Source organism: Meriones unguiculatus, chromosome 15 (assembly GCF_030254825.1).
Source record: "Meriones unguiculatus strain TT.TT164.6M chromosome 15, Bangor_MerUng_6.1, whole genome shotgun sequence".
NCBI classification, from domain to species: Eukaryota; Metazoa; Chordata; class Mammalia; order Rodentia; family Muridae; genus Meriones; species Meriones unguiculatus.
The window spans coordinates 43,449,390-43,476,748 of record NC_083362.1 but is presented as its reverse complement, the minus strand read 5'-3'; the positions used below and the strand labels follow the sequence as shown (position 1 = coordinate 43,476,748).

The 27,359-nt window shown below is 47.2% G+C and overlaps 1 protein-coding gene across 1 annotated transcript in view; it reads left to right on the top strand.

The window, feature by feature from the left end:
* Positions 1–27,359, top strand: part of Rftn2 (raftlin family member 2) — a 52,872-nt gene that overhangs the window by 23,887 nt on the left and 1,626 nt on the right. The window contains exons 6-8 of the mRNA XM_021642335.2: positions 7,550–7,671; positions 8,772–8,875; positions 18,817–18,895. Of these exons, the coding sequence (XP_021498010.1) occupies positions 7,550–7,671; positions 8,772–8,875; positions 18,817–18,895 (305 nt within the window). The remainder of the gene's footprint in view (positions 1–7,549; positions 7,672–8,771; positions 8,876–18,816; positions 18,896–27,359) is intronic.

Here is a 27,359-nt window from a genome sequence, read left to right as displayed (position 1 = left end):
TGGGAAGACTGTCGTCCATCTTTCAGCACTCGGGAATGTCTTTTCAGACACAGTGGGATGCCAAACCCGCACTATCCACCTCAGCCTGTGGGACCTGGACACTGGTGTGTCACCAGGACTTGCCTGGGAGTCCCCAGGGATATTGCAGAGGGGAGACTGGTCAGTGTGTGTGTGTCGTGTGTCACTGTGCGAAGCCAGTGAGAAGAAGCAGGGCTGGACTGGACTCTTGGTTCTGCGTGTTTGCTGCTTGCCTTCCCCCCCATCCCCCACACACAGGGGAACAATGCATATTTTACTGTGTCTTGATTCTGCCCTCATCCCAAATATTGTCAGACATCAGTTCACAATGGAGAAAAAGAAATGCAGAACTCGACACTGCCCAGAAATACATTCGCTCACAAGTCACACTGGAGAAAATGCTCTAGAAACAGCAGTGGAGGGGAGGGAATACATTGCAAAGTTAGCTACCTCCGCAGAGCATGACACTGACACTGTAAGCTCTGTGGAATTCCTCGGCAGTGCCCTTCCACAGTCAGCCTCTTCTGTTCTGAACATTCCCCTGAGGACATACACACACGCACACGCACACACACACACGGGAGTGCAGCCTACCTCCCCTCCCCCGACACACTTTAGATGCCTCATCTTATGGTCCCCTTCGGATTGTTTGTGGATTCTCCTTTCGAGGTACTTCAGGGAGAAGTGTAGTGGGATGACAAGGTTGAAAGGTATATCTTTGTTTCTCTTCTGAGTATACACTCAGGCACTGAGTTTGTAATAGTGTGAGCAGGCACAGGTACAAAGCAGGCTTTGAAGGTTTCAAAACATCCATACAGACACACAGTTTCAAAAGTAAGAAAACTAAGAAAAGTAAGAATGTTGTGGCAAGAGAACCAGGAGAAAAGCTACAAGAAAGAATGACCTGAGACTAACAGGATGGCTCGAGGTAAAGTGTTTGCCAAGCCTGCCCACAGGAGTCCAGTTATCCAGGGCCCACAGGACAAAAGGAGAGAAGTGACTCCTACAGATTGCCCCCTGATCTCCACACATGTGCCATAGCATGCACACACCCACACACGTATACACACACATACACAAACATACATATAGGACGGTAATAAGCACAGTGCAACTAGGAGGCTATAGGGGGCAGGCATGTCAGAGCTGGGGTCTAGACCATTCAAGGCAGAGAGCACAAAGCAAGCAAGAAGAACCTGGAAGGTCTGTGTGCCTGGAGCAGAGCATGTAGGGAAAGATGGCTCTAGACAAAGTGGGACAGGTGGGCAGGGGCCATCCATCCATGCGGAGTCATGTGCATCAATAAAGCTTTGGCAAGAGCTGGCATATATGTTTTACTTGCTCTCTGTCAGGATTGTTGTACAACTTGCATGGAAAAACTCATTTCATCCACACAGTCCTGTGAGAAATCTGATACATACAGTCACTAAATAATTGCCCACATTTGCACAAGTAGGAAGAAGTGTGGCCAGCAAGGTGGAGTATGTGCTCATTTTTTAATTAAGTATGTGTGGATGTGCGCTTGCCACAGTGCACATGTGGAGGTCAAAGGGCAACTTACAGGATCAGTTCTCTCCTTGCACAGTCTGAGTTTTAGGGGTTGAGGTCAGATCACCAGGCTTGGCTGTAGGTGCTTTTATAGCCTGAGCCATCTCCCACACCAGAGGGTGTGATCTTAACCATCATGCAGGATACTGATTTCAGTTCATTAGCTGAATATTTAAAAAGGAGTCACTCTCTGATTTGCATTTTAAAGTTACCTTTTCTGGCCTCATTTGGGGACATAGACCATAAAGGGAAAGAATAGAGAGACTGCTGTCTTAGTTACTTTCCTATTGCCATGACAAAACACCATGACCAAGGCAACTCATTAAAATGTTTCTGTTTTTGTTTTTTAATTTGGGACTCACAGTCGTAGCAGATTAGAGTCCATGACCATCAGAGAACTAGGCAGCGCGCAGGCCCTGGAGCTGCAGCTGAGAGCTCACATCCTTATCAGGAGATTGGTGACAGAGAGTGAGCACTAACTGGGAATGGTGTCAAAGCCCACCCTCAGACACACCTGCTCCAATAAGGCCACACTTCCTAGTCCTTCCCAAACAGTTCCACCAACTGGGGACCAAATATTCAACTATAAGAGCCTATGGAGGCTATTTTCATTGAAAGCAACACAGCTGTTGACCCTAGCAGTCCTTAAAGAGAGGTTGACACTCATTTTGATAGTCCGTACATCACAGAGACACGGCATAGCGATGACCCTGCACCACCTGCCTTTCACTTCACACCTTTGGAAGCTTAATAAGAAACATGGCCTGTAGACTAAAACTCCCAGACACAGAGTGTTGGCAATGCTCACGTTTACGTTAATATCATTGTCATATCTAGCTGACAGGGGTGTGTAAGATCACATGTCCAGAAAGGCAACCCCTTCTTAGGGGAATCCTTCAACCTTGTGCTCCTTGATCCACATGTAAATACCCTTAAGGCATAGAGGTCACAAGGTCACCTTCCTGGAACTTTGAAGAAAGCATTTTCCCTTTCTTAAATTGTTTTTTTTTGTTGTTGTTGTTGTTGTTGTTTTTGTTTTTGGTTTTGGTTTTGGTTTGTCTTTACAGAAAGGGAAGCAGTGGACAACATGTTATTTTTGTAGATACTATATTTGTTTTTGTTTTGTGGTGCTGGGATCAAACCCAGGACCTCAGCAGTGTGTGGCAAGCACTCTACAACTAAGCTAATCCCCAGCCTCCGGGGTTTCACTGGGGGGAAGGGGGGAAGGGTAGGAGGATTGTGTTTCACTCTGAGAAAGGGTATCATTAAGTTTCCCAAGCTGGCTTCAAATTCACAAGCCTCTGGCTGTAGCCTCCCAAGTGACTGAGATCACAGGTAGTACCACCCATTACCAATCAGGATGAGTGTATTTAATTTTAAGTGTTTCAGCAGGAGGAATTGTGTGTTTTGAGATGGTGTCGCACTATGCAGCCCTAGCTGGCCTGGAGCTCACTCTGTAGACCAGGCTGGCCTAGAATTCACAGAGGTTCACCTGCCTCCGCCTCCCCGGTGCACAGGCACATTTGACTAGTGTTGGTAGTCACGAGAGAAAAAGATGGAGGGAAAGGAGAGGGAGAGAGCAGTGAGTCATGCCAGGGCTTCATAGAACATTTTCAGAGCGTGCACACAGAACAAGCCACCACTGTCAGATGTGGGAGAATGTATGAATAAAACTTCTCTGGGCAGGAGGGGGTGCCCTGTATTTTTACATACCTGAAACCTGTTCCCAAAAAAAAAAAAAAACGCTGGTAGGCAAAGGCATGCGATGGGACACTCTGGGTTATCCAGTGTTATCTGCTACAGGCAGAACAGTGATGTGAAAACTGTCCCTAATAATCCCTCTCCCCGTTACCTGGAAACTCAACCCTTCTCCACAGAATCTTTCTTGCCACCCACCGTTGTCGCCACTGCTTTCAAGAACTCTCTCCCCGAACCATCAGACTCGGACGAAGGTGGCCCTAGCGTGAGCACTGAGCCAGCCAGGGACTCTGTGGCAAGGACTTCAGTTTGTAAATGCAGTAATCCTACAGAATGAAAGGCTTTCATCCGGTGTGTGGCTAACAGGAGCACACAGACTCGAGATGAGAACTTCATAGGACTCCAGAAGGCTTCCCAGCCAGGGCAGGCTGTCTCCTCACCACTTGCCCAGGGGAGGCCTGTTTTGGACCCTACCAAGACAGAATTAATTATTCCACCAAACTGCACTTGGTTTTTGAGACAGGGTCTCACTCTGTAGTCCAGGGATTCCTTCTGAGTCCAGCCTTGAACTCAGCAAAATCCTTTTCCCTTCATCTCACAAGTGCTAGATTACAGGCAGTAGCTACCCCTACAGCTAGACTGTTTGTAGTCATGTGTATCCGGCTCCCTCTCTCCAACATAGTGTCTTCGAAATTCACTAACAATGTTTCACTACAATGAGCCTCATTTTTTTTTCTTATCTCAGTGTTGTTTGGACTGTACAAATCGGCGTGCTTTCTTTTAAACCAAGGGGTTTAGAAGTGGGTCAGTGAGATGGTTCCATGAGTAAAGGTGTTTGCACCCATGCCTGAAAACTGGGATCAGCATAGGGGAAGAAGAGAGCTGGTTCCCACAAGTTGTCCTGTGACCTCCACAAGCACCTAGGTTGAACACACGCACACATACACACTAGACAGACAGATGTTATTGTTTAAAATTGAAGCTTATTCCTGAGCTTGGTAGCACAAGCCTTTTATCCCAGAGGCATACAGATCTCCAAATTTGAGGTCAGCCTGGTTTATTTAACAAGTTCCAGGATGCCGTGTCTCAAAACAAAACAAAACAGAACAAAAGAAGATTAGAGGTGCTTATCTTCCTACACTGACCCCAAGAAACATGGTTTTCCTAATGTCGTGTCCCAAAGGAAACAGAGGGACAGGTTGTAACTATGTGATTACTACAATATATAATTCTTTTAAAATCTACAACCCCATTCTAAAAAAAATAAAAAAAAAAATGCAGCTCTAATTATCAGTTGTAATTCTGCTGGTGACTGTGGTGTGACCATGGGTACCACAGTGAAAGGAGGATGGAGCATGTACTACAAGTAGGAAGCATCCCAGCTAGTAACTTTAACTTCCCTGTGTTTCTGGGAACCATGTCAAAAAGAAAAGAAAAAGAAAAGTGCATTCTGCCCTAAATGCAAATGTGTTAAAAGAAGAAGGAGAAGGGGGGTGGACAAAAAGCCCAGTTGTGGTGGCCGATGGCTTTCAAATCCTAGCACTCAGGAGGCAAAGGCGGGTGGATCCCTGAGTTTGAGGACAGCCTGGTCTACAAAGCCAGTTCCAGAATAGAATAGCCAGAGCTACACAGAGAAACCCTGTCTGAAAAAAAAAAAAAAATCCCCCCCAAAAAGGCAAGAACCAATTTGCTCGTATTTCAGTCTCTTAATAAAAATTAGAACTAAAAATGACATTAAAATTAGTGCTGTCTTCATTTTAAACTTAAAATGTCACGTGAAAATTCCTTAGCCTTTATTACCCTGTCATCATTGTCTTCGTTGTTGGTCCATGAGGACAAAGGGAGCAGGGGCGATGGACAGGGGCAACTTCCAGGACCAGCTTCTGGGAGTCAGAGCAATTTTATTTAGAAAGAAAGGGCATCAAGCCTGTAATTTCCCTAAGGACATCCCTCATCTTCAGGTAGAGTGTGTGGGGATCTGAACACCCACTGACAAAGGGACAAAGGGAGTCCTCCATTTTGCACACTGAGCTCAGAGCTTTCCAGTCCTAGTAGACTGTGATCTTAGCAGCATGGGTTCCTAACAAAATAGAATTTTTTTTTTTTTTTAGAACAACAAAACATTTTTTAATGGAGATGGTGACAATAAAATAAAAATCATTGTGCGGACAAAGTAGAAAATATGTTCCTTAGTAAAATATAAATATACAGCGTGGATTATACTGGGAGCATATTAAGCAATCTATTCAACCAGGGTAGACAGGCTGACTTATCAGCACTCCATGAGTAATTAAAATGTTTGGTTTGGTTTTTTGAGACAGGGTTTCTCTGTGTAGCCTTCATTGTCCTGGAACTCATTCTACAGACAAGGCTGACCTCAAACATCTGCCTGCCTCTGCCTCTGAGTGCTGTGGTTAAAGGCTTGTGCCCCATAGACAGGCTCTTTTTGTAGAGGGTTTTAAAATGAAAATATTTATTAAGACTTCTGAGGTGTGACCACGTATTTATAGACAAAAACAAATTTCCTCGTTACAATGACTGTATACATACAGCAATTTTAACAAAACAATTCTCTTTTGTATGACCAACAAGGAAACTTTGATGTGACATGTGCAACATAAAACCCACAGTGTTTACCTAGCACATGACCATGAGAAAAAATGTCTTCTATTGCAAAATAGGAGACAAAAGAATTTCCATTAAATCCTTTAGTTTAGGCCAGATGGTTATTGTCAACTATTCAAGAGAAATCCAGAGAGGACTTCCTTAAAACTTCCTTCCCAGCGGGGGTTCTTGGACAATGACTTCTGTTAGCCTCTTCCTGTGGCTTTTGTGGGGACATGGGTTTTTTTAATGCTCTGAGGTAAAAAAAAAAAATTGCTCAGTGCTTCTGAGTGCACGCGCACGCGCGCGCGCGCGCGCGCGCGTGTGTGTGTGTGTGTGTGTGTGTGTGTGTGTGTGTGTGTGTGACATGTCATACATGTGTGCACTTGCCCTGGCATGTGCACGTGGAGACTAGAGGTCAACGTCCAGTTATCTTTCTCTGTCACCCCCCATCTTCTTTTGGGGAGCAGGGTCTCTCACTGGACCTGGGGCTTGTCACCCTGTCTAGGCTGGCAGGTCAGCGAGCCTTGGATCTGCCAGTCCCTGCCTCCCCAGGCCCCTCCCTCTGTTTGCACAGCCAGCAGCTTACCTACCGAGCTGTGGCCCTAGCCTTGCACTTACAGGTATTTACTTACTTACTTACTTACTTATTTGTTTGTTTATTTATTTATTTATTTTGAGACAGGGTTTCTCTGTGTAGCCTTGGCTATTCTGGACTCGCTTTGTAGACCAGGCTGGCCTCGAACAGAGATCCTCCTACCTCCGCCTTCCTGAGTGTTGCGATTACAGGCATATAACACCGCACCCAGCTACACTGACAGGTTTTAAAGCTCTTAGCACACATTGATTTTAATATTATACATGTAAGTTCAAGGACTGATATTTTTCATGTTTCCATTGATGGTATAATACAGATCAAAAGCCAAAATGTTATTTCAGGGTGAAGCCCATTTCCAGATGCTTCTGAGATTGGCATTCCATCTGTGCTCACATTATTTAATCTTGTCTCTGTTGTGGTAATTTCATGTGTATGTTGGATTTTAATTCAGTGATGTATAAAACCGTCTTTACCTATGGAGAAAAAGGAAATCTTAAAGCAGAAGAATTCAACCAAAATAAATTTGTCCTGTTTAAGTGAGGTTTTCCTGTAAAGGTTTTTTATTTATGTGTCTCTGTGTGTGTACATCTGTACATGGGCAAGTGCTCATGGAATCCAAAAGAGGGCATGGGGGTCCCTAAAGCCGACGCTATAGGCAACTGTGAGCTACCCAGTGCGGGTGCTGGGAACTGAACTCCGTCCTCCGGAAGAGCAGAAAGCAAAGTTAAGTACCAAGCCATCTTTCCAGCCCATTTCTGTGTCATGCAGCCCAGGCTGCCCTCAGACTTGTAGCTGAGGATGACCTTACAGTCCTAATCCTCCTATCCCTGCTTCCCAAGTCCTGAGATTACAAGTGTGAGCTGACTCACCCAGCATCTGTCACTGTGAGATGGTGGGACAGACCCTGGGGCTACTCGTGCAGGCATGCACGTGTGCACACAGACACACACACGAGGACACAGCTTCCGGTTGACAAGTCTTTCTCACAGCTCGCTGTCACGGTGACCCTGAGGATTTTGATGATCCTTAGAAACAGGTATAATTTACTTATGGCTCTTCTGAATTGTGTCCTTTCCCTCACAGGGGACCATTCGCCTAAATCTTTGGAAGGGTTTTTTATCTATGAAGAAGAAGGTTTTGGAGTTCCAGGTTCTAACAGGAAAGGAAACGATGCCATTGTGGTAGAACAGTGGACCATCATTGAGGTGAGCCGCAGCTTCTGAAATCCTGCTTTTCTCTGTGTGTGATTTTACATACTAAAGTCATTGCCAGGTACCTTTGGTATCCTTAAACACAGATGGTCCACTGTCATCAAAATGTCCTCAAAAAAGAAAGGACAACCTTCTATATGCCTTACCCATGTTGTCAAACATTTCAGTAAAAGGAGCAACAATAATTGTCTGCACCTAAGTAGGTTCCCCCAAGTCTGAGATTTTAGCCCCAAACAAAATCCCCTGGTGCTGAAACCCTCACTACAAAATGCCTGGGTAGTTGGCTGGGAGTAATAGTCCAGTCATCACCTAGTCTTTAACCTCTGAGGGCTCAACATGACACACCTTTTTTAACCTTAAGAATTGATTTTTGAAGTAAAAAGAGCCAGAAGTGTTCTCTCAGGAGCACCAGGCCAGCTGTGTGCGCACGGCGCCGTCTTCACAACCAGAGGCGGCACAGCGGCTGGGATTGTGGAGTTAGGACTTCCTATGTCACCGGCCCCTGCTTTTGAGGGAACAGGCACCTTCAGGTGCCCTGTTGAATGTACGACAGGGTCTTTGAAGGAAACATTTTTACTTTCTGGCCTTTCAAAGGCCATAGAGGACAGAACTCATTTTCAAAGAAACTGAAAACCCTACAGAGGGGCTGGGGAAGGTGAGGGTCATAAGTAATGGTGCAAGTGAAAGCAGACTCCAGTGAGGCAGGAACTAGAGCACGCCCCTCTCAGCTCACTGCCCGCTCCCAGCCCAGTCAGGCCCTAGGCTGCTGCTGCCACCGAACCTGCTTTGTAAGCCTGGTGGAACTGACACCCTAGGGAGCTTTTAAAATGCAGATTCCCAGCTCCACACATTAGAATCTGAGAACCAAGGCTTTCCCAGGACCAAAGAAAGGCCTGAATGGCCACTGTGCCCTTGCTGTGGATTTAAGAAGGGAGCAGCTGTAGAGGATAGGGTTCCGGGGGCTGCATGGGCCCCATGGCACTGGACCACTGGCCAGACAACCCTCACTGCAGCCCCTGTCACCCCTCGTCCTAGCTGCTCAGCGGCCCCAGTCTTTGTCCTCAGAACATCAGCTCATATGCTTCTCCACACAGGGCTGTGAAGTCAAAACAGACTATGGCCCGCTGCTGCACACGCTGGCTGAGTTCGGGTGGCTTCTGACAAGCGTGTTGCCCACGCCTATACTGAGACACGACAGGTAATGCCGGGGTATCCGCCTGCACCCTTAACTCTAAATCTGTTCCCTTGTGCGCTAAATTGGCCAGTGCTTGTTTAAAGCCTACGAGAGAGAAAAGCTTCGACTGTGGCTTCATGGAATTTGGAGGTCACCAAGTCCAACCCCTTCAGGTTGCAGATGCGTAAACTCTTGGTCTCCTCACTCTGGGTGCAGAGCTGCCCCAGCGCGAGCCAGGCTTAGGGCTCGAGGGCGGGGGCAGGCGGGAAGAAGACTGGCTACCTGCGCCTCCAGCTGCTCCAGGGTGACAGGTCAGCTGTCCCCTGCAGCACAGCCGGCTCTGACACGGGAATGCCAGACACTCACAGGTGTGCACTCGCCTTTCCTCTCGTGCTCACCGACTTTCTTAGGAGGAAAGCTTGAGTCGCTGTATCTTCTGAAAGAGGCTGATGGATTCTCTATGTTCCCTCTCCCCTAACTGGCATCCTGAACATGCCTGCCTGCCTCTGTTCTTCCTTTTCTCCCCAATGGCTGAGCAGGCTAAAAGCCTGTGATCGACATGGCGTTAGAGTAAAGCCTCACTTTCACCAGGTGGGCGCAGTAAGATGCCCAAGCTTAAAGACCAAAAGAGGAGTAGTGAGAGATGAGCAAACCCAAGTAACTGCTCTCACACTGAGTGCCAATTCCCCAGAACAATGTTCCCCACCGTCTCCATCTGCCACACCTGTCAAGTATCAGTCCGGCAGTGATCCTTTAGTCTTCAGAGTGGGCTGTGGGAATAACCAGAAGAGCCCAGGAAAACACAGATGCTGCAGACCCACCCCAGTCGGTCAGTCAGAGGCCTCGAGGATGAGACCCAGGCATTTGCATCCACCCAAGTCCCCCAAATATGCAGACATTTAAGAACTTTGCAGGCAGCTGGGAGGTGGTGGGCCACGCCTGTAATCCCTGCACTTGGGAGGCAGAGGCAGATGGATCTCTTGTGAGTTCCTGGCCAGCCTGGCCTACAGCCTGGTCTAGGACAGCCAAGGCTAAAACACAGAAACCCTGTCTCCAAAAACAAACAAACAGGAGGAGGAGGAGAAATTTGCAGGAGCTTCTGAAAAAAAAAAAAAAAGAAAGAAAGAAAAAAAAAGAGCAGAAGGGCCATGGGTCTGCACCCAGTGTGGGGTCCTGCACACACACCTTCTGAGCAGCCTCTGTGTTTCTGCCTTCAACCCATTTTTTGTTTGTTTGTTTGTATATTTGTGTTTTGAGACAAGGTCTCTCCATGAAGCCTTGGCTGTCCTCACTTGTAGGCCAGGCTAGCCCTGAACTCACAGATATGTACCTGCCTCTGTCCTGAGTGCTGGGATTAAAGGTGCATGCCACCATGTCCAGGTTTGGTTTTGTGTGTGTGTGTGTATGTGTGTGTGTGTGTGTGTGTGTGTTTCTCTCTCTTTCTGATAGTTCTCCTGAGCGTCATTTGGCCTGATACAGCTAGAATTACAGACCTTCCAAAACGTGTAAATCCTGAACGTCTTCCTCTTCCCCTAAGGAGAAACACAGTTATCCCTTGTCATTCATCCGGGGATTCCAGCTGGTCTCACTGTGTTTCCCACAGTGCTCTGGATGAATGGGCCGGACAACTGGCAGCCAGCCCACTGCGGCTGAGCTCCAGTGGCATTTCCTGTATCCGGTCAGGATCAGTTGTGGAATGACTGGCCTAAGCCTAAGGGTGGAGCCGAAATGGAGTGTGATCCCTGGATGCCGCTGTGGAGCAGGCTCTGAGACATGAAGCCAGACTCAGCCACTTTGTGGCGAACTGCATGAGGTCCGACTCTGCAGGCCAGGCCTTGGAGACCCCTCATGTGAGGAGGGGCCGTAGCCCCGGAGCAGAGGGTGGGAGAGAGGTGCCAAAACTTTACCTTGCAAATTTCCCCTGTGCCCCAGACGCTCTAGGCAGTGCTGACCGTGGAAGTGCGCCTCCTACTCCCGCCCCAGGGCCTAGCTTTACGTGCTTTAGAATGGCACTAAGTATGCATTGTCCTAGAATCCTGTCTGTAATAATTGTTAAGGACTTGGGGGCCTGGAGAGGGAGCTCAGTGGTTATGAGTACTGCTACTCCTCCAAGGACTCAGGTTTGATTCCCAGCATCCACATGGTGGCTCGCAACCATCTGTGGCTCCAGTTTCAAGGGATCTGACGCCCTCTTCTGGCCTCCTCAGGCACTGCTTGCGTATGGTGCATTTATATACAGACAAAACTCCCATATACATAAAATAAGTTTAAGATTTTTAATTTGCTAAGGGTTTAAAGGTACGTTTTAGGACAGTATTAGAGAATAATCCTGATTTTACAGGTTTTGAATATGTCTAACAACTCTTGGAACAGCGTCACAGTGGTTCTGGAATATATTCAGTTCTGGAGACTGTAAGGGGAAAGGAGGAAAAGCGGCTTCTTTGCGTCTATTCAGTTCTTATTATTTGATGTTTTATAATAAACTGACACTCTCCAATAACTTTTAAATGAAATTAAGAAAGAAAAAGTCAGCCTACCGGTGGAAAGCTGCAGACGCTTCCATGGTGCCTGGTCCTGACGTCGCTTAGGAGAGAGTCAAGTTCACATTTGATGTAGTGTTAACACACAGCCAGGGGCTTGCATTCTGTATGGGGCAGGCCAAGCTTATGAACTCTGTAATTTAATACAGCAGTTAATTAATAAGCTACTTTGTCCATTGGTCCCCAGGAAATATGTAAGAGAGATTATGAATATCAAAATAAAATTGGATCCTTCCAGGTTATTGCAGGCAGCGTGAAAACAAGTCTTTATTGTCAGGATTGGCATGCCAGGAGGCGTGCCGGTCCTTTCCTACTGGAGAAGCCGAGGTGAGAGCTGCCAGGAACATTGGCTGAGCACGCAGCACATATTACACGCTTAGCAACGGCTGGGTCGCACCTGTAGAGACGGCTCAGTGGTTAAGAGCGCTCGGTGCTGGAGAAAACCGGGGTTCGGTTCCCGGCACCCACACAGTGGCCCGCAAGCGTGTGAGTGCAGAGCTCAGAGCACGGACTGGCAGCGTATGGGCTTGCCGGGGATACTGAGGGCTGCGTCCCGCGAGGCTTCCGCAAAGCAGGAGGGGCGCTTCGATACCGTGCTCGGCTTCCCTGTAAGCATCCCCCAGCGGGCTAAACTCCGGATGGTCGTGGGGGCCCAGCGTTTGCCAGCTTACCACACACACTGCACTGCCAGCGCTGCTGGTGCTTCCCGGCCCAGGACTTCGGAGGAGCCGAGTTTGCAGAGTTCGGCTTTTGGTTGTATTTGTTTTTGAGACAAAGCAAAGCTTCCCGTGTAGACCAGGCCGGTCCAACGCAGGGTCCCCCTGCCTCAGCCTCCTGGGTACTGGGATTATAGAGGTGCCCAGTTCCTTCTTTTGATGTTCACATACTAATACCCAAAAAACAAATCAGGATCATAGTGGCAGAGGGACCATGTGACTAGGTAGCTACAAAATTACAAGCTGCAAATTCTATAAATGTTTGTTTGTTTGTTTGTTTGTTGAGACAGAATTTCAGTATGTAACCTTGGCTGTCCTGGAACTTGCTCTGTAGCCGGGGCAGATCCCAAATCCCCTGTCTTCCCTCACCCTCCCAAACACCGGGACTTACCCGACTGTGGTAAAAACCAGCAGTGGGCCTTTTTGGTTTCTTATTTTGAGTTTGTTGTTGGTTTGTGTGTTTGCTTAAGAGGAGCCCTCGTGTAGCTTCAGCTGGTGTCAAACTGCTTATGTAGCTGAGCTGGCTGTGAAGCCCTGCCTCCTACCTCCATCACCTCAGTGCGGGGGTCGCGGGTGAATTCACCACACAGGCTGCATGCCTTTAAGACCTTTTACCTCACATGTGACTAAGTGCTCAAAGACAAAGCCGTTCTTTCTGTTCGGTTGGGTTGGGTGAGTTCAATTAGGGCTACTTATAAGGGAAAAGGACAGGGCTCATTTACAGGCACACGGGCACCTCTGGGAGTCCGTGGTGCAAAGCTCTGTTCCCTCCCTGTGTTGCTTTCACAGACACAGTTATGTCTGTGTGCAGCGATGCGGGTGTCTGTTCTGCACATTGTCGGCCCACAGCGGTGTGCACGCCTTCTGTTGGTGGTTGTGGCCAGCCCTCTTAGCTCAAGCAGAAACCCCGGTGCGCAGCCCTGGGCTCCCTGTAAACAGTGCCGGGTCACCGGGCATTTGTTTAGTTCAGCTACGTAAGGGTCAAGCTGCCCCAAATAGGTTGCTTCAGGTTTCACTCGCAGTAGGGTAAAGCGTTCCCTCTTCTCAAGCATGAAATACCACTTCACAACGGCACCATTCCGGGAAGTGCGTAGTGATCTGTGCAGTTTCCATGTGATTGAAGATTGATTTATTTATACAACATTCTGCCTGTATGTATGCATACACACCAGAAGAGGGCACCAGATCTCCTTATAGATGGTTGGGAGTCACCATGTGGTTGCTGGGAGTTGAACTCAGGACCTCTGGAAGAGCAGAGTGTTCCCAACCTCTGAGCCATCCCTCCTCCATGTGACCTTTCTTTGTTTGCTTTGTTTTTATTTTCTGTGTTCCTGTGTGTGCTTGAATATGTGTGTGTGTGTGCTGTGTGAGTGCAGGACCCCACAGAAGCTGGAAAAGATGTGGGATCACCTGGAACCGGAGTTACACAGGGCCACCGCCATCTGTGTGCTCTCAGCCACCCCTCTCTCCAGCCTCTTTTATTTACAGTTTTAGTCATGACAAAGGTTGAGCACATTTTCATTTCATGGGCCACCTGAGTTCTTTGGTTAAGTACCTGCTTGAGTCTTTTGCTCACTTTTAAGATTGTATTTATAAATTATTTAAACATAGTTGATAACAGTCCTTTTTTTTTAAAATAAGTCAAAGCATTCTTTTTTTGGAGTGCTAATTTTTAATTGATTTATTATTTATTTGTTGATATAATATTCTCGTGGAATGTACCCTTGTTCATTCAAATGCTGAACCTCTACCCAACTGTCTGGTTTCAATCAAGACATTGCATTTGATGCTTATTCTAAGCACCACCTGTCTCAAGTTTGTGTAAACATGCCACCATGTGTTCTCTGTGTTGTCACTTAAACAACCAGCCCCACTGCTGAGCAATGGAGAGGATAGGGTGGGGCATCCTGGTCCGCAGAGGGGAGAGAGGAAGCAGGAGAAAGGGAGAATCCACAGGAGAGGACTTGGAACCACGTGGAAAAATGAACCAGACCTAAGATATGACTAAAAGCAAGTATAATGGGTGAAATCTGAATGGTAGGAAACTATGCGGGCTTGGAGGTTTAGGATGGAGTAACTGTTGCCCAGCATTGTGCTCTAGGTTAATTAAATAAACCCCAGTCTCTGTGTGGTGATTTGGGTATACAGCTGGTTTAGGACTAACTGCTGCTTAATAAAAGATACATCAATAGTAAATATTAATACCCACAACATTTATTACAATTTATTCACTTTGTATCCTGGCTGTAGCCACCTCCCTCATCTCCTCCCAGTCCCACCCTTCCCCTTCTCCCCCTATGCCCCACCCCTAGTCCACTGATAGGGGAGCTCCTCCTCCACTTCCATCTGACTCTAGCTTATCAGGTCTTATCAGGGCTGGGTGCATCCTCTTCTTCTGTGGCTTGGCAAGGTTCCCCCCAACACACAAACACGTGCACACACACAGAAAGGTGAGCAAAGAGCCAGACGCTTAGTCGATGTCAGAGACAGCCCCTGCTCCTCTTACTAGGGAACCTGTGTGGAGACTGAGCTGCCTATAGGCTACATCTGAGGGGTTCTAGATCTTCTTCATGTATGGTCCTTGGTTGGAGTATCAGTCTCTGCAGGTGTCCCTGGGCTCAGATATTTTGCCTCTCTTGGTCTCCTTGTGGAGCTCCTGTCCCCTTCAGGTCTTTCTATCTCCCCTTTCTTCCAGAAGATTCCCTGCACTCTGCCCAAAGTTTGGCTATGAGTTTCAGCATCTGCTTTGATACCCTGCTGGGTAGAGTCTTTCAGAGGCCCTCTGTGGTAGGCTGCTGTCCTGTTCCCTGTCTTCTCCGGCTTCCGATGTCTATGCTTTTTGCCCTTCTCTGAATGAGGATTAAGCATCTCCCTAGAGACCTCCTTGTTGCTTAGCTTCTTTACGGATGACAGTCTTTTATTAGTGCGGTGTATTGTAACTTCACCATGAATGTCTTGGTGTCTTGTCTTGATGAATGTCTTGTCTTTTTACTCCCTGCTCTCCCTGTGGTGTGTCTCTGTCTTTCTGTGTCCCGGGGCCTCAGGCACGCTAAGCAAGAGCTGCAGCACCAAATCACATCTTCAGCCCCATGACGTCCCACAAAAATAAGTTCAAAATTTAAGCATCCCTGAAAGGATTATCAGGCTGCATTTAGGACTTTTTAGTTTGGAGGGCTTTGATGGTGGCATTGTTTTGTCTTCTTATAAATATATATAACATACTACTTACTTCTGTGCAAAACTGAATTCTCTGGAATTTTTTCATTCATTCATTCATTCATTCATTCATTCATTCATTACTTTAAAACAGGGTCTCTCTACATAGCCCTGGCAGTCCTGAAACTCACTGTGTAGAACCTGCTGTCCTTGAACTCACAGAGATCTGCCTGTCTCTGGCTCTCAAGTGCACCACCACATCTGGTGACACTGGAATTTTTAAGCAAAGCTTTCAGTGACTGGGTTTTGATATGATGCTCAAATGTCACACAGGTCAGAGAGTTTCTTCTGCCGCTGCTTCCTCCTGAGTAACATCAAGGCTATAAGTTTAAGCAGCCTAATTGCCTTGGGATGATAGGACAGACACCTGTTTTTACCTCCCCTCATTACTCTCCACTTCAATGTAGTCTGAACATCATAACCTGAAGTCTTAGCAAAGCAGATGCTGAGAACCCAGACTTCTCAGAACAGCCTAAACTCATCCCCAATCAGAAGGCTCTGTAGTCAAAAGCCTCTCCCTTCCGCAGCCAGAGCTTTCGGCCTTGACCTGGAGTGTGCGTACCAGGCAGAGTGAGCAGCGGAGGCTAGAGAGACTTGCATTTCCTGCTGTGTTCAGAGGTGTCCCACTCTGGAGCACTACCTCCCTGGCCTGCCCTGTGTTTCTAATCCAGGCCTGTGCCCTCCTATATTTCCCCACCTAGAACGTTGCCCAGAAATCTTCCCCTTTCTCCTGTGAGCACTGTCGCTTGAGTTTTTTCTCAGAAAGATATATTCTTAGTTGATATTCTTTTTTTACATAATTATTTGGCACTCTGTCCCACGTTGTACTAAGTGGACAGAGATGGTAGATGTGAATGCTTTTCTTTCTAGCCATTTCATGTTAAGTGGGTTAGTGTTTTACCTGCATGTCTGTCTGCGCACCAGACCTGCAAATCCTCCCACAGAGGAGGGAAGTCAAATCCCCTGGAACTAGACTTGCCAACAGTTGTAAGCCACCATGTGGGTGCTGGGATTTGAACCCGGGTCCTCTGCAAGAATAGCAAGTGCTCTTAAGCACTGAGCTGCCTCTCCAGGCCCCAAGCCACATACATGTGTTTCTTCTAGTAGCTGCACAGGGGGAGACTTTCTTATCCTCCCTAGGTCCTTAAGAAACGGTGGGGAACAGGAAGGCCATGAGCTTTGGGCACTGTGACAGGGCTTGGATTTGAACCCAGGAACTGTCTGGTTCCTAAGTCATGGCTTTTCCCAGTGTTCCCCATGACTTCCAGACACAGTTGCAGTCTAGTCTATATGATAATCCCTTCCGTGATGCCTCACTGTTTATCTCCAAAAGTCATTCAAAGTGTTGTGTTCTGACAAGATAGGGTCAAATTAAAATGAAACTGGACTATAAGCTGTCTTTTAAAGGGGTGGTTAAGAACACTCACTGCTTTTCCATAGGTCCTGAGTTCAAATCCCAGCACCCACATGGCAGCTCACTACTGTCTGGTGTCTTCTGACATAAAACTGCAGACATACATGCAGATGAAGTTCCCCTATACATAAAATACATAAGTAAATCTAAAAAAAAAAAAAAAGGTCTTTTAAAAGTAAAATTGTGGGGCTGGAGAGATGGCTCAGAGGTTAAGAGCACTGGCTGCTCTTCCAAATGTCCTGAGTTCAATTCCCTGTACCTACATGGTGGCTCCCAACCATCTCTAGTGAGACCTGGTGCCCTACAGTGGCCTGCAGGCATACGTGTAGGCAGAGCACTGTATAAACAATAAATAAATAAATCTTTTTAAAAATAAATAAAATAAAATTGTAGCGGTCTCCTCCTACTTTGAGGGAAGGTTTTCCTGTGTCCCCAGATCGGTGGCACCCATAATTTCGGCAAGCTCCGCCAGCACCCCTCCGCTGCCTGCTGTGCGGAGAAGTTCCCCTCGCCTTCATCTTCAGATAAAAGCGCACAGTTGCAGCCCACAGGACTGCTCTGTCGGGTTCTTTGCATAATAAAGGTGGTTACTGAGCAACAGTCCCCACAAACCCAGGGACACCGGGAAGTCCTTCAGAGGCTCCCACCCACCCTGAGGGGGCTCTGGCGAGGGGCGCTTTGCCGCGACAGCTGAGTAGGAGAATACTGAGTGGCTGGCTACACAGAGGCATCTGCGGTGAAGGGAAGCGGCTGTGGCTGCGCTGTCTCAGTGGAAAACACGTATGAAGGTCCGTGTATGTGGCTTCTCAAATTAGCCCCCGACAGTGCGTACACGTGCCTTACATCATACCTTTTCACCTGATAATCTCATTCCGGAGCATTCATCTCAAGGAAATAATTCATGAGGAAGACTATATATATACATATATATGTATATATATAATATATACATATATATTATATATTATATATTTACATGTATATATATATATATATATATATATATATATATATATATATATAAAATAACAGCATGATTTAGAACTAGCAAGAAACTTGCTTAAATACATGGTGGTCACAGGTATAAAAAATAAAGTCAGTGAGAGGACCAAAGAGGAAACAAACAAACAAAAAAAAAGAAAATAATTTTTGCAAAACTGGTGAGGGTATAATCAAAGGTGGGGGTTGGTTCTGTTTTAAGAGGATTTTTAGTTATTTTGTTTACGTGTCTGTGTAAATGAATGCCCGTGTGTGCAAGTGCCCCGGAAGAGAGAAGACGACGTCAGATCCCTTTGCTGGAGGATGTGTAGCCACCTGCTGCGGGTGCTGGGAAATGAGCTCAGGTTCTCTGCATTTATGTCACCGTGTATACGCATGCCCCCTGAGGCCAGGCGAGGGAGAGGGCATCCAATCCTCTGGAACTGAAGTTCCAGGCAGTTGTAAGTCCATGGTGGGAATTGAACCTGAGCCTCCGGTGGAGAAGCCAGTGCTCTTAGCTGCTCAGCCATCCCTCCCCGCCAGCAGGGTCCACTCCTAAGTCAGCTCCCCAGCTTCTGATTTAGTTAACTCTCATGTGTCTGGATGTATTGCCCACATGTTTGTTTGGGTACCATGTGCATGCCTGATGCCAACGGAGACCAAGAGAGGGCGCTGGATCCCCTGGAACTGGAGTTGCAGCCAGCAGTGAGCCACCATGTGGGCGCTGGGAACAGAACACAGGTCCTCTGCAAGAGCAGCCAGTACTGTAAACCATGGAGTGATCTCGCCAATGCCCCCCCCAATTATTTTTTTTAATAGAAGGGGTTTTTCTCTCTGTTTTCCAGTGTAATTTATAGAGTCCTATTTCACAACTCTTTGGAGATCAGAAGATTACCCCAGAAAGGATATATTGGGCCAACCTAGTCGAATATAGAGAAAATGACTAATTCAGTAGAACAAAGTGTAATGACACATGTATATGAAAGTGCCATAATGAAATCCATTTGTTGGTATCCTAAGTTTAAAAAGTAATTAAAAGTTCTCTAGGATTGAAAAAAATTCCTAATTCACAAATACTAATGTTACTATTTTAACTTTCAGTGAAGGGAATTTGGCTACAAAGCAGGTCGTATTTCTCCAAAGGCCAGTTACGTGGAGTTCAGCTGCTCAGACCCCAGAAGTGAGTAAAATTCACCCATTTTGACATTATAAGACATGACAGTAAAGCATTCAATCCGTAAGCTCTCTCTGTCGTTCTAAACATGAGTACCGATAGGACGCACAGGCTCAGCATGGAACAGTCTCCTAAAGAAGAATGTAACAGAGAAACTGACTGGCTCCCCCAGAACCCATTGTAGAAGGGAGAAAACGGGCTCCCCAAATTGTCCTCTGACCCACACACATGCCGTGCGCACACGTATGTACCCACACTCACACACACGTGCATTCACATACATTAGCTAATAAAATTAAAACTGTAATTGTTTTTAGAAAGAAAGGATATATGCCAGCCTTCCCCCGACAGTTCCAAAGGCTACTGAAATATGCCGTTCCAACATGCAGCGCAGCGGCTTAAGGACCCTTTTGAGCTCCAGAAAATGAAGAAAGACACAGGAAGTGCTCTCTGCCCCTTTTTCCTGCCATGTAATGGCATATGCCTCACCTTACAGAGGTAGCAGGCTCCCAGTGTGTGCGCACGTCCACTGCCCCTGCTGGAAAGAGGTTCCTGATAATGCCCGTGATTCTCCCCGACTCGAATCTAGAACTCATCCTCCATTGTTTTCCTGTTGGTGCTCCTTCCCATAAACTGCCTCCCCAGAAGCGCACGCTGCCTTTCCTGGGCCGGGTACTCATCCACGGTCTGTCAGCCTCTGTAAAAGCCGTGCTGAGCTCAGTCTTCCACACCAAGCCATTTCCCTGAGTTTTTGCCTCTCTTCTACACAGTCCCTGTGTGCGTACAACACAGATCCGTGCTGCTAACCTGTCCTGTCACTGGAGCTCCCAGGCCTCGGCTACCAATCCTAGTAGGGTGGAGGAAAGGGGTGATGCCTAACTCGCAAGAGGGCCCTCACACACCAACAGTGTCTGCAGTTTAGCCGCGCTGTGTTAATTTCAGTTAACTCTGGAGCAGGGTTGCCTGGCTGCGGAAGTAGCTTGAGAGGTAGGGAAGTGGGCGGGAAGATGGGGCGGCAGGAGGGTCACCATCTAGAAAGACTGGCTTAGCGCCCACAGGTGAGCCCCTTCACCTCAGGGAGGATGGCACTGCCTCGAGAGTTTATTGGGGAGTATATACTGTCAAGAAACAGCAAGGCTAGCAGTGAAAGAATGTCCAGAAAGATTTGTCCTAGTTAGGGTCACTATTGCTGTGATGAACTACCATGACCAAAAGCAAGCTAGAAAGGAAAGGGTTTATTCTGCTCACACTTCCATACCACTGTTCATCATGGAAAGGAAGCCAGGACAGAAACTCAGACAGAACAGGAACCTGGAGGTCATGGAGAGGTGCTTGCTGCTTGCTGGCTTGCTCAACCCGCTTCTTCCAGAACCCAGGACCACCAGCCCGGGGGTGTCCCTACCCACAACAGGCTGTCAGCCCCCATAAATCACTAATTAAGAAAATGTGCTACAGGTTTGTCTGGAGCCAGATCTCATGGAGGCCTTTTCTCAGCTAAGGTTCCTTCCCCTCAAACGACTCTAGCTTATATCAAGTTGACCCGGAACTAGCCAGCACCAGTTTTTACTCTCTCTTCTTCCACACAGTGACTTCATTATGTAACAAGCTTTCTTTCCTTTCCTATTTTTAACATTCTCCATTTAGGAAGGGCCACACGCATTTACAACCTCCATGGGATTTGGATCAATGGAGGGCCGTGCAGTTGTGTCTGAGTCCAAGTCAGCTCCTTACAGTCTTTCCTACTTAGAGTTGATAGCAGTTTCTTGATTCTCTGAAAATACTAGACTCCTTCTTCAACTTGAAATCTAGAGCCGAGGATAGATCTCAGTGGCGGAGCATTCACCTTGTGTTCATGAGGCTCCCGATTCAGCCCCAAACATTAAAAAGACGAAAGGAAGCAAGCCTTCCTTGCAATATGGTGGATGTGAAGATGCTTCTACGTGATGCAGTGAAGGAAAAGCCAGGCCGAGACTCCACTCCAAAGAGATGGAGAGGAAGACTGTCTGGATTCACAAAGGGAGTGAGGACAATTGGAAAGTGTGGAAGGGAGTGTGGGAGGGGGGAGGAGGATAGGACAGAGAGGAGGAAAGAGCCAGGGTGAGAGTTACAAAATCCTCCCCAGGAAGAGGCCCTGAGTGTGGCTGCCATTCGGTGAGTCCTACTACCTCACCACCAGGACGGGAGCCTCTAGAGATTACAGTGTGTGCCCTGGGCCCAGGTGCTGCCAGAACCAAGAGCGAGATCAAGTGAGTGGGCTCACGGGCTGGACAGAGCTGGTCAGTGTGGCGCATGCTGTTGAAGCTACAGAGAAAGTGGGACGTGGGAGCCCAGGGCTGAGACACCGCAGAGGCAGCAGCAGGAATGCCTCAGTGTCCCACACCTGGGAATCCTCACCCTCCTGCCTCTCCCCCACAGGAGGGCTGGGAGCGGCTGCCACCACTGCTGTAGACACATGGAGCTGTGCCCTCAGCCCCATTTTCTCTAGGACATCAAAAGTTACTTACATTAGTAAAACTGGAAAACCTTCAGAATAGCCATTGTGGAGAAATGTCTGTGAAGTTCAAAAAGATCCTAGACATAATAGCAAAACCTTGACCCATTAAAAGGTGACAAATCAGTCAGGCAGTGGTGATGCACGCCTTTGATCCCGGCACTCAGGAGGCAGAGGCAGGCCAGCCTGGTCTACAGAGTGAGTTCCAGGACAGCCAGGGCTACAAAGAGAAACTTGGTCTCGAAAAACAAAACAAAACAAAACGCTGATCAATTAGATTTCATGAAAATAAAAACCTGTGCCATGTGACTCTACCACTAAAAGAAGGAAAGATAAGCCGCAGACCACAAAACCCTTACAGATCCCATCTGTAACTGGGCTGTGGCAAGAGTTCACCAAGAACCCCAAACACCAACAGTAAGAAAACTACAGTTACCAGTGAGGGTATGCACACAGGAAATCAGGACATGAAAAGATGCTCTAGTTATTGGTTATGGGAGTGCAAATGCAGCCCACAGTGAGATGCCGTCATGCACGTATTCCAAAGGCTAAACTCCTGACTCTGACATAACCACGAGCTGGTGGTGCTCACGGGCAAGCAGAACAGTCTCTGTGGGGAGGGATGTGAGCAATCTAGGCACTCTAGAAGATGGCCTAGCCACTTCATGTGACCTTACACGCACACACACACACACACACACACACACGACTCAGCCATCCCCTCCTGGGTGTTTATGTTACAGAAACACACACGTGTGCTGCTCTTCCAGAGGACCGCGTTCCATTCCCAGCACTGCTGTGGGCAGCTCACAACCACCTGTAAACTCTAGCGACATGGGCTCTGACCACTTCTTCTGCACTCTGCAAACACCTGTGCACATACACACAGTTTAAAAAAACTTTTAAAATGTTCGGTTTTTACAGGCTCAGAATAGGACTCCCATCCACAGTAGACTGGGAAGCTGACAAGAAGCTTCAAAGGACACAGACAGTACCTGTTGCCCGGCCAGGTCACCATTAGCCTTTTAAAATACGAACAGTGTTAAGCACACACTTGGAGCTCTTGGGACTTGCTTTGGAAACATGTCTAAATGTGTCTGGTGCCATGACTAGCAATATGAGAGGTTGTAATTATTTTTAAAGGAGTGTTTTTCTTCCAACACCAAATCATTAAATTCTGCTAATGGTATAAAGAGACTGAAGAAAAATCCAGGAATGCCAAATGGTCCTGTATTTTCTCCAGCTAAAAGGACCATCAGCTGTGAATACAGAAATGTAGTTTATCAGTCAGTTTGATGTTCCAGTGCCTACACACATCTCTGAAGCAGCAAGTATTTAATTCGGTGGAGGGCTCTGGGCACTTATTCTCTTTTAAATTTTCTACATTTTGGAACTTTTCATAATCAGAAAGTCAGGGAAAATTAAGTGAGAAGCATTAGTCATCAACAGCATTTTTTCTATGTTGATTGCCAGTTTGTAAATAACCAGCTACTAAGCTGTTCCAGCTGGTATTTAAGATGGCAGCCGAGGTGGTCCTGCTGCCAATCTAACGTGTTGAGTTCAGTCTCTGCAAGCCGTGATGTAAAGGGAGAGAGGCAACCCTGCGAAGCTGTCCCTGTCCTCCACATGGACACACGGCATGCAGAGCATAAGTAAACACACCAATCCCATAAAAATCGAATTCCACATAGGAAATGACTCCAGTGGTACATAAAGATGGGCAGGCACTCGGGGTGGGCTGGAGCTCCGTGACCTGGCTCAGCCCTGCCACCCTCAGAAGTGGGTACTTCTGCAGACCAGGGGCTCCTATGCCAGTTGATAACACACTCAGCCACCGAGATACAGAAATCAGAGTCCCAGGTATGAGCCTTGGGCAGTGACTTCTGAGGGCAAGCATTTCTTCTCTTATTGCTTTCACCTCAATGCCTCCAGCTCTCCATAGCCACTTCCAAAGAAGGCTAGAAGTGTGACTTCTGTGTTGATATCATAGTGAAACATTATATACCCAGACACTGTGGGATGTCGGTGGGAGGAAGTTCTGTCATTAAGAGAAAAACGGAGAGACTGGCCCCCAGGAGGCACGCAGTGTTTATTTTTTTGCAGTGTGGATGTGTTTTTATTTAAATTAATTTTAAGTGGTACATAATTTCTTAAGATTATTTTTAAATTTATTTTTTAAGTATGAATGTTTTGCTTGCATATATGTATGTGCATGCCTGGGGCCGAGGGAGGCCAGAAGAGGGCATCTTTGAAACAGACTGTTGTGAGCCACCATATGGGTGCTAGGAACAAAGCCTGCTCCTCTGCAGGAGCATCAAGTGCACTTAACTATCACGGGAGTCATCTCTCTAGACCCTAAAATTACATAATAATTTTAAAGAGTGTGTGTGTGTGGTGTGTGTGTGTGGTGTGTGTGTGTGTGTGGTGTGTGTGTGTGGTGTGTGTGTGTGTGTGGTGTGTGTGTGTGTGTGTGTGTGTACAATGTGATGTTTCAATGCACACATATGTCGTATAATTTTTAAATTGTTAGCATATCAGCCTTCTCAGACATTTTTCACTTGTTTATGGTGAAAAGTTTGAAATCAAGTGTACACAGTCACCCAGCGAGGCCACAGCCGACCAAAATGTGTAACTTGTAACTTGCATCCACTGGTTGACCTCTCCTCCCCCACCCCCACTCTCAAGCGTCAGGTAGACACCATTCTACTTGTAATTTTATGAGATTAACTTTCCCGTATTCTGCGTGTCAGTAAGAATGTGGTTCTTGTCTTTCCGAGCCTTGTCTTTTCTCATTTCCCGTCAGCACCAGCGGCAGGAGGGACAGTGTCCTTTTCTCTATCTGCTCATCAGCCGATGGATGTTGGCTCAGGTTGTTTCCACTCTCAGATCTTAGGAAAAGCAGGGCAATAAACATGGAGTACAGGTTAGTTCAGATGGCCATGGTCCCCGCCATGATGGTAATGGGCCAAACCTCTGAACTGTCAGCCAGCCCCAGCTGAACGCTTTCCTTTCTAAGGGTTGCGCTGGTCATGGTGTCTTCATGCAGTGAGACCCTCACTAAAACACAGACCCCCCCCTCAAAAGCGGGCAACGCCTTCCTTCCCGGGGCTGGAGAAAGAGCAGAGAGTGAGCTGAGCACAGCCTTCACTCCTGTTTCCTGACTGCACACAGTGTGACCAGCTGTCATAACCGTCTTCTGCCATCTCTCCCCATCAGGACAAACTGTACCCTCAACCTGTGAGACTAAACAAACCTACCTCACGCTGCTTTTCTCGGGGTTTTGCCACAGCATCAAGAAAAGACACTAACAGAATGGGTCGATCCCTTTTCTTTTACACAAGAGTGGCACGTTAGAGGGTTATTAGGGTGGCATTGGATCTGCATCCAAATCAGCATAATTCCCCCTCACTTTGTAGGGAAACTCTCAGAAGATAGCAGGAAAGGCCACGAGTACACCCGGAGAACAGTACAAAAACACTGACATAGAGAGGAACTGCAGTGGAGTGCTAAGAGGGAGATGAGCTACAAAAGCTTGTGTTGGGTTGGAGAACCACGAATATGCAGAGAGAGAGAGAGGGGGATGGGATGGGGGAGAGGAGAAAGGAGAGAGGTGATGTCAGGGTTCCAACACAAGTCTTGCTGGAGCTAAGATTATAGGTGAGCTTTCCTTCCATTCTGTGTTCTGCCAGGTTCTCCACAGTGTGTGTCTGTATCTAATGTGTGTGTATGTTTCTGTAACAGGAAGTTTTATTTAGTTTTTACAAATGTGATGAATATACTGTGAAAAGAACAAGGCAGATGACTGCAATGCCAGGGTGGGGCCAGTCCTCTTTGGTCTTATCCCTTCATGGGGGACCCCTGAAGAATGCGGGACTGAAATGGATGGTCTCCAAGAGTAGGCTTGGCTTCAGACTCCAACATTTCCAGTTATTAGGACATCACAAGTTGTCTGATTGTAAAAAAAGGTTTCACATGGGGTGAGGTTGTGTGGGAGAAGCAGTATCATTACGAAAGACACATTAATCAAACAGTAAAGAGTTCGGATGAGCAAAGGAGTGTGCTCTGAAATCTTTTAGGATACAGTGTTAGGTATTTTGTCAGATGCTATTTGAAATTTACAACCGATGGCTGTTTACTTATTAACAGTTATCTAAGATAAGTTACTGTGAACAACAGCTTATTCTAAAGAGCTTTCTGTCTTTATTAAGGAGGTTCTCATTGCAGTGAGAGCGGGCCTCTGTTATCTGACATACAGTAATGTATTGCAAACATCACCTTTGTCCTTGTTGCAGCCTAGGGCCGCAGGGCCTCCCTGTGGGGGTGGAAGGTTGAGCACAAGCCCCGGGGATCTTTGTGTCTGTGGGAAAGGCCCTGCTAGCCAGGCTTGAGGAAGCCCAGTCCAGGCCTGTCACTGATCAGGGCACCACTCTCAAATCTGGCCCCTCCCCAGAGGACCTCGCAGTCCTCACTTCGAGCACTCAGCTCTGCAGATTTTGAATAGGGGCAAAAAAGGACAAGGGTCAAGGATCTGATGTTTGCATTTGGTGAGAGCAAGGGTGTGCCAGTGAGACGGAGTAAGAAACTTTGTTAAGACCAGCCTATGAGGCCAGGTTTTTTCTAAGAGTTTTATAACTTCAGCCTTTCACACAGTAAAGTGTAATCTTAGTGCTTGACTAACACTGAAATGAATATAGGGTGAATAAACTCTTTGAGAATGGAAAGAATACTTAATGACTAGTTTGATTTCTGAGTCCTTATTCTGCTTGAAGAGCTGAGGTTTTGTGATTAGATCCAGTGTGTGACACATTAGCAGTGAGGGTGAAGCAAAAAAGCAATCATAGCTTCCTGGACAGCCTCATGCTGGGCTTGAGGCCTCCTCCAGCTCCTTCTGTCGCTAAGAGATCTTTTGACCTAAGTTTACATGGCAGAGACACCATCATGGCAGACGTCTACTGTCTTAGTCACTGTTCTGCTGTGAGGAGACACCATGACCAAGGCAGCTCTTGTAAGAGAAAGCATTTAATTGGGGACTGACAATTTCAGACGGTTAGTCCATTATCATCTTGGAGAGCACGGCTTCATGCATGGTGCTGGAGCTGAGAGCTACATCCACAGGCAGACAGAGACAGAGATAGAGAAGGAGAGAGAGGGAGCGAAGAGACCAGGCCTGGCATGGGCTTTGAAACCTCAAATGAGAATGGGCTGGGTCAAACTGCAGAGCACTAACCCTGTTTGCAGCAGGACCAGAAAAGGGGTCTGCTTAGACCCCAAAGACATTCCAGGTAGTCATTCAAAAGCCATGGTTCTACCTTCCTAAGGCTGAGACCCTTTAGTACAGTTCCTCGTGTTGTGGTGACCCCCGGCCATAAATTTACTTGCATAGCTATTTCATAACCGTAACTTGGCTGCTGTTTTAAGTTGCAGTGAAATACCTGTTTTCGATGGTCTTGGGTAACCCCTGTGACAGCCTAGCCCAACCCCCTGAGAGATTCCAACCCACAGGTTGAGAACCCTTGTTCTAAAGGGACCTTTAGAATGCATTTTTCCCAGGATGCCCCTGTGCCTCTTATGACAAATGACAAAGAGACAAGGAACCCACTAAAGCATAGTTTTCTGCTGTTGAGACACCATTACACCACCGCCACCAGACAGCACTCACTTGTTTCTTGCTCGCTTTGTTTCCCCAAGTACAATTTAACTCATGTCTCTCCTGAGAAATGTGCGCACAACCCACCTGCCACTGAGAAGGCCAAGCCAAGAGCAGATTCGCAAGGCAGGCAGAGAGAAGCAGGGCTCTGAGCTGGACCTTAGACATAAGTAAGGACACTGAGAAGGCCAAGCCAAGAGCAGATTCGCAAGGCAGGCAGAGAGAAGCAGGGCTCTGAGCTGGACCTTAGAGATGAGTAGGATCTCCTCCAAGGTACTGAGGACGGATGGAGCCATGGCCTCCAGCAACATCCTCGGAGGGCCTAGGCCCTC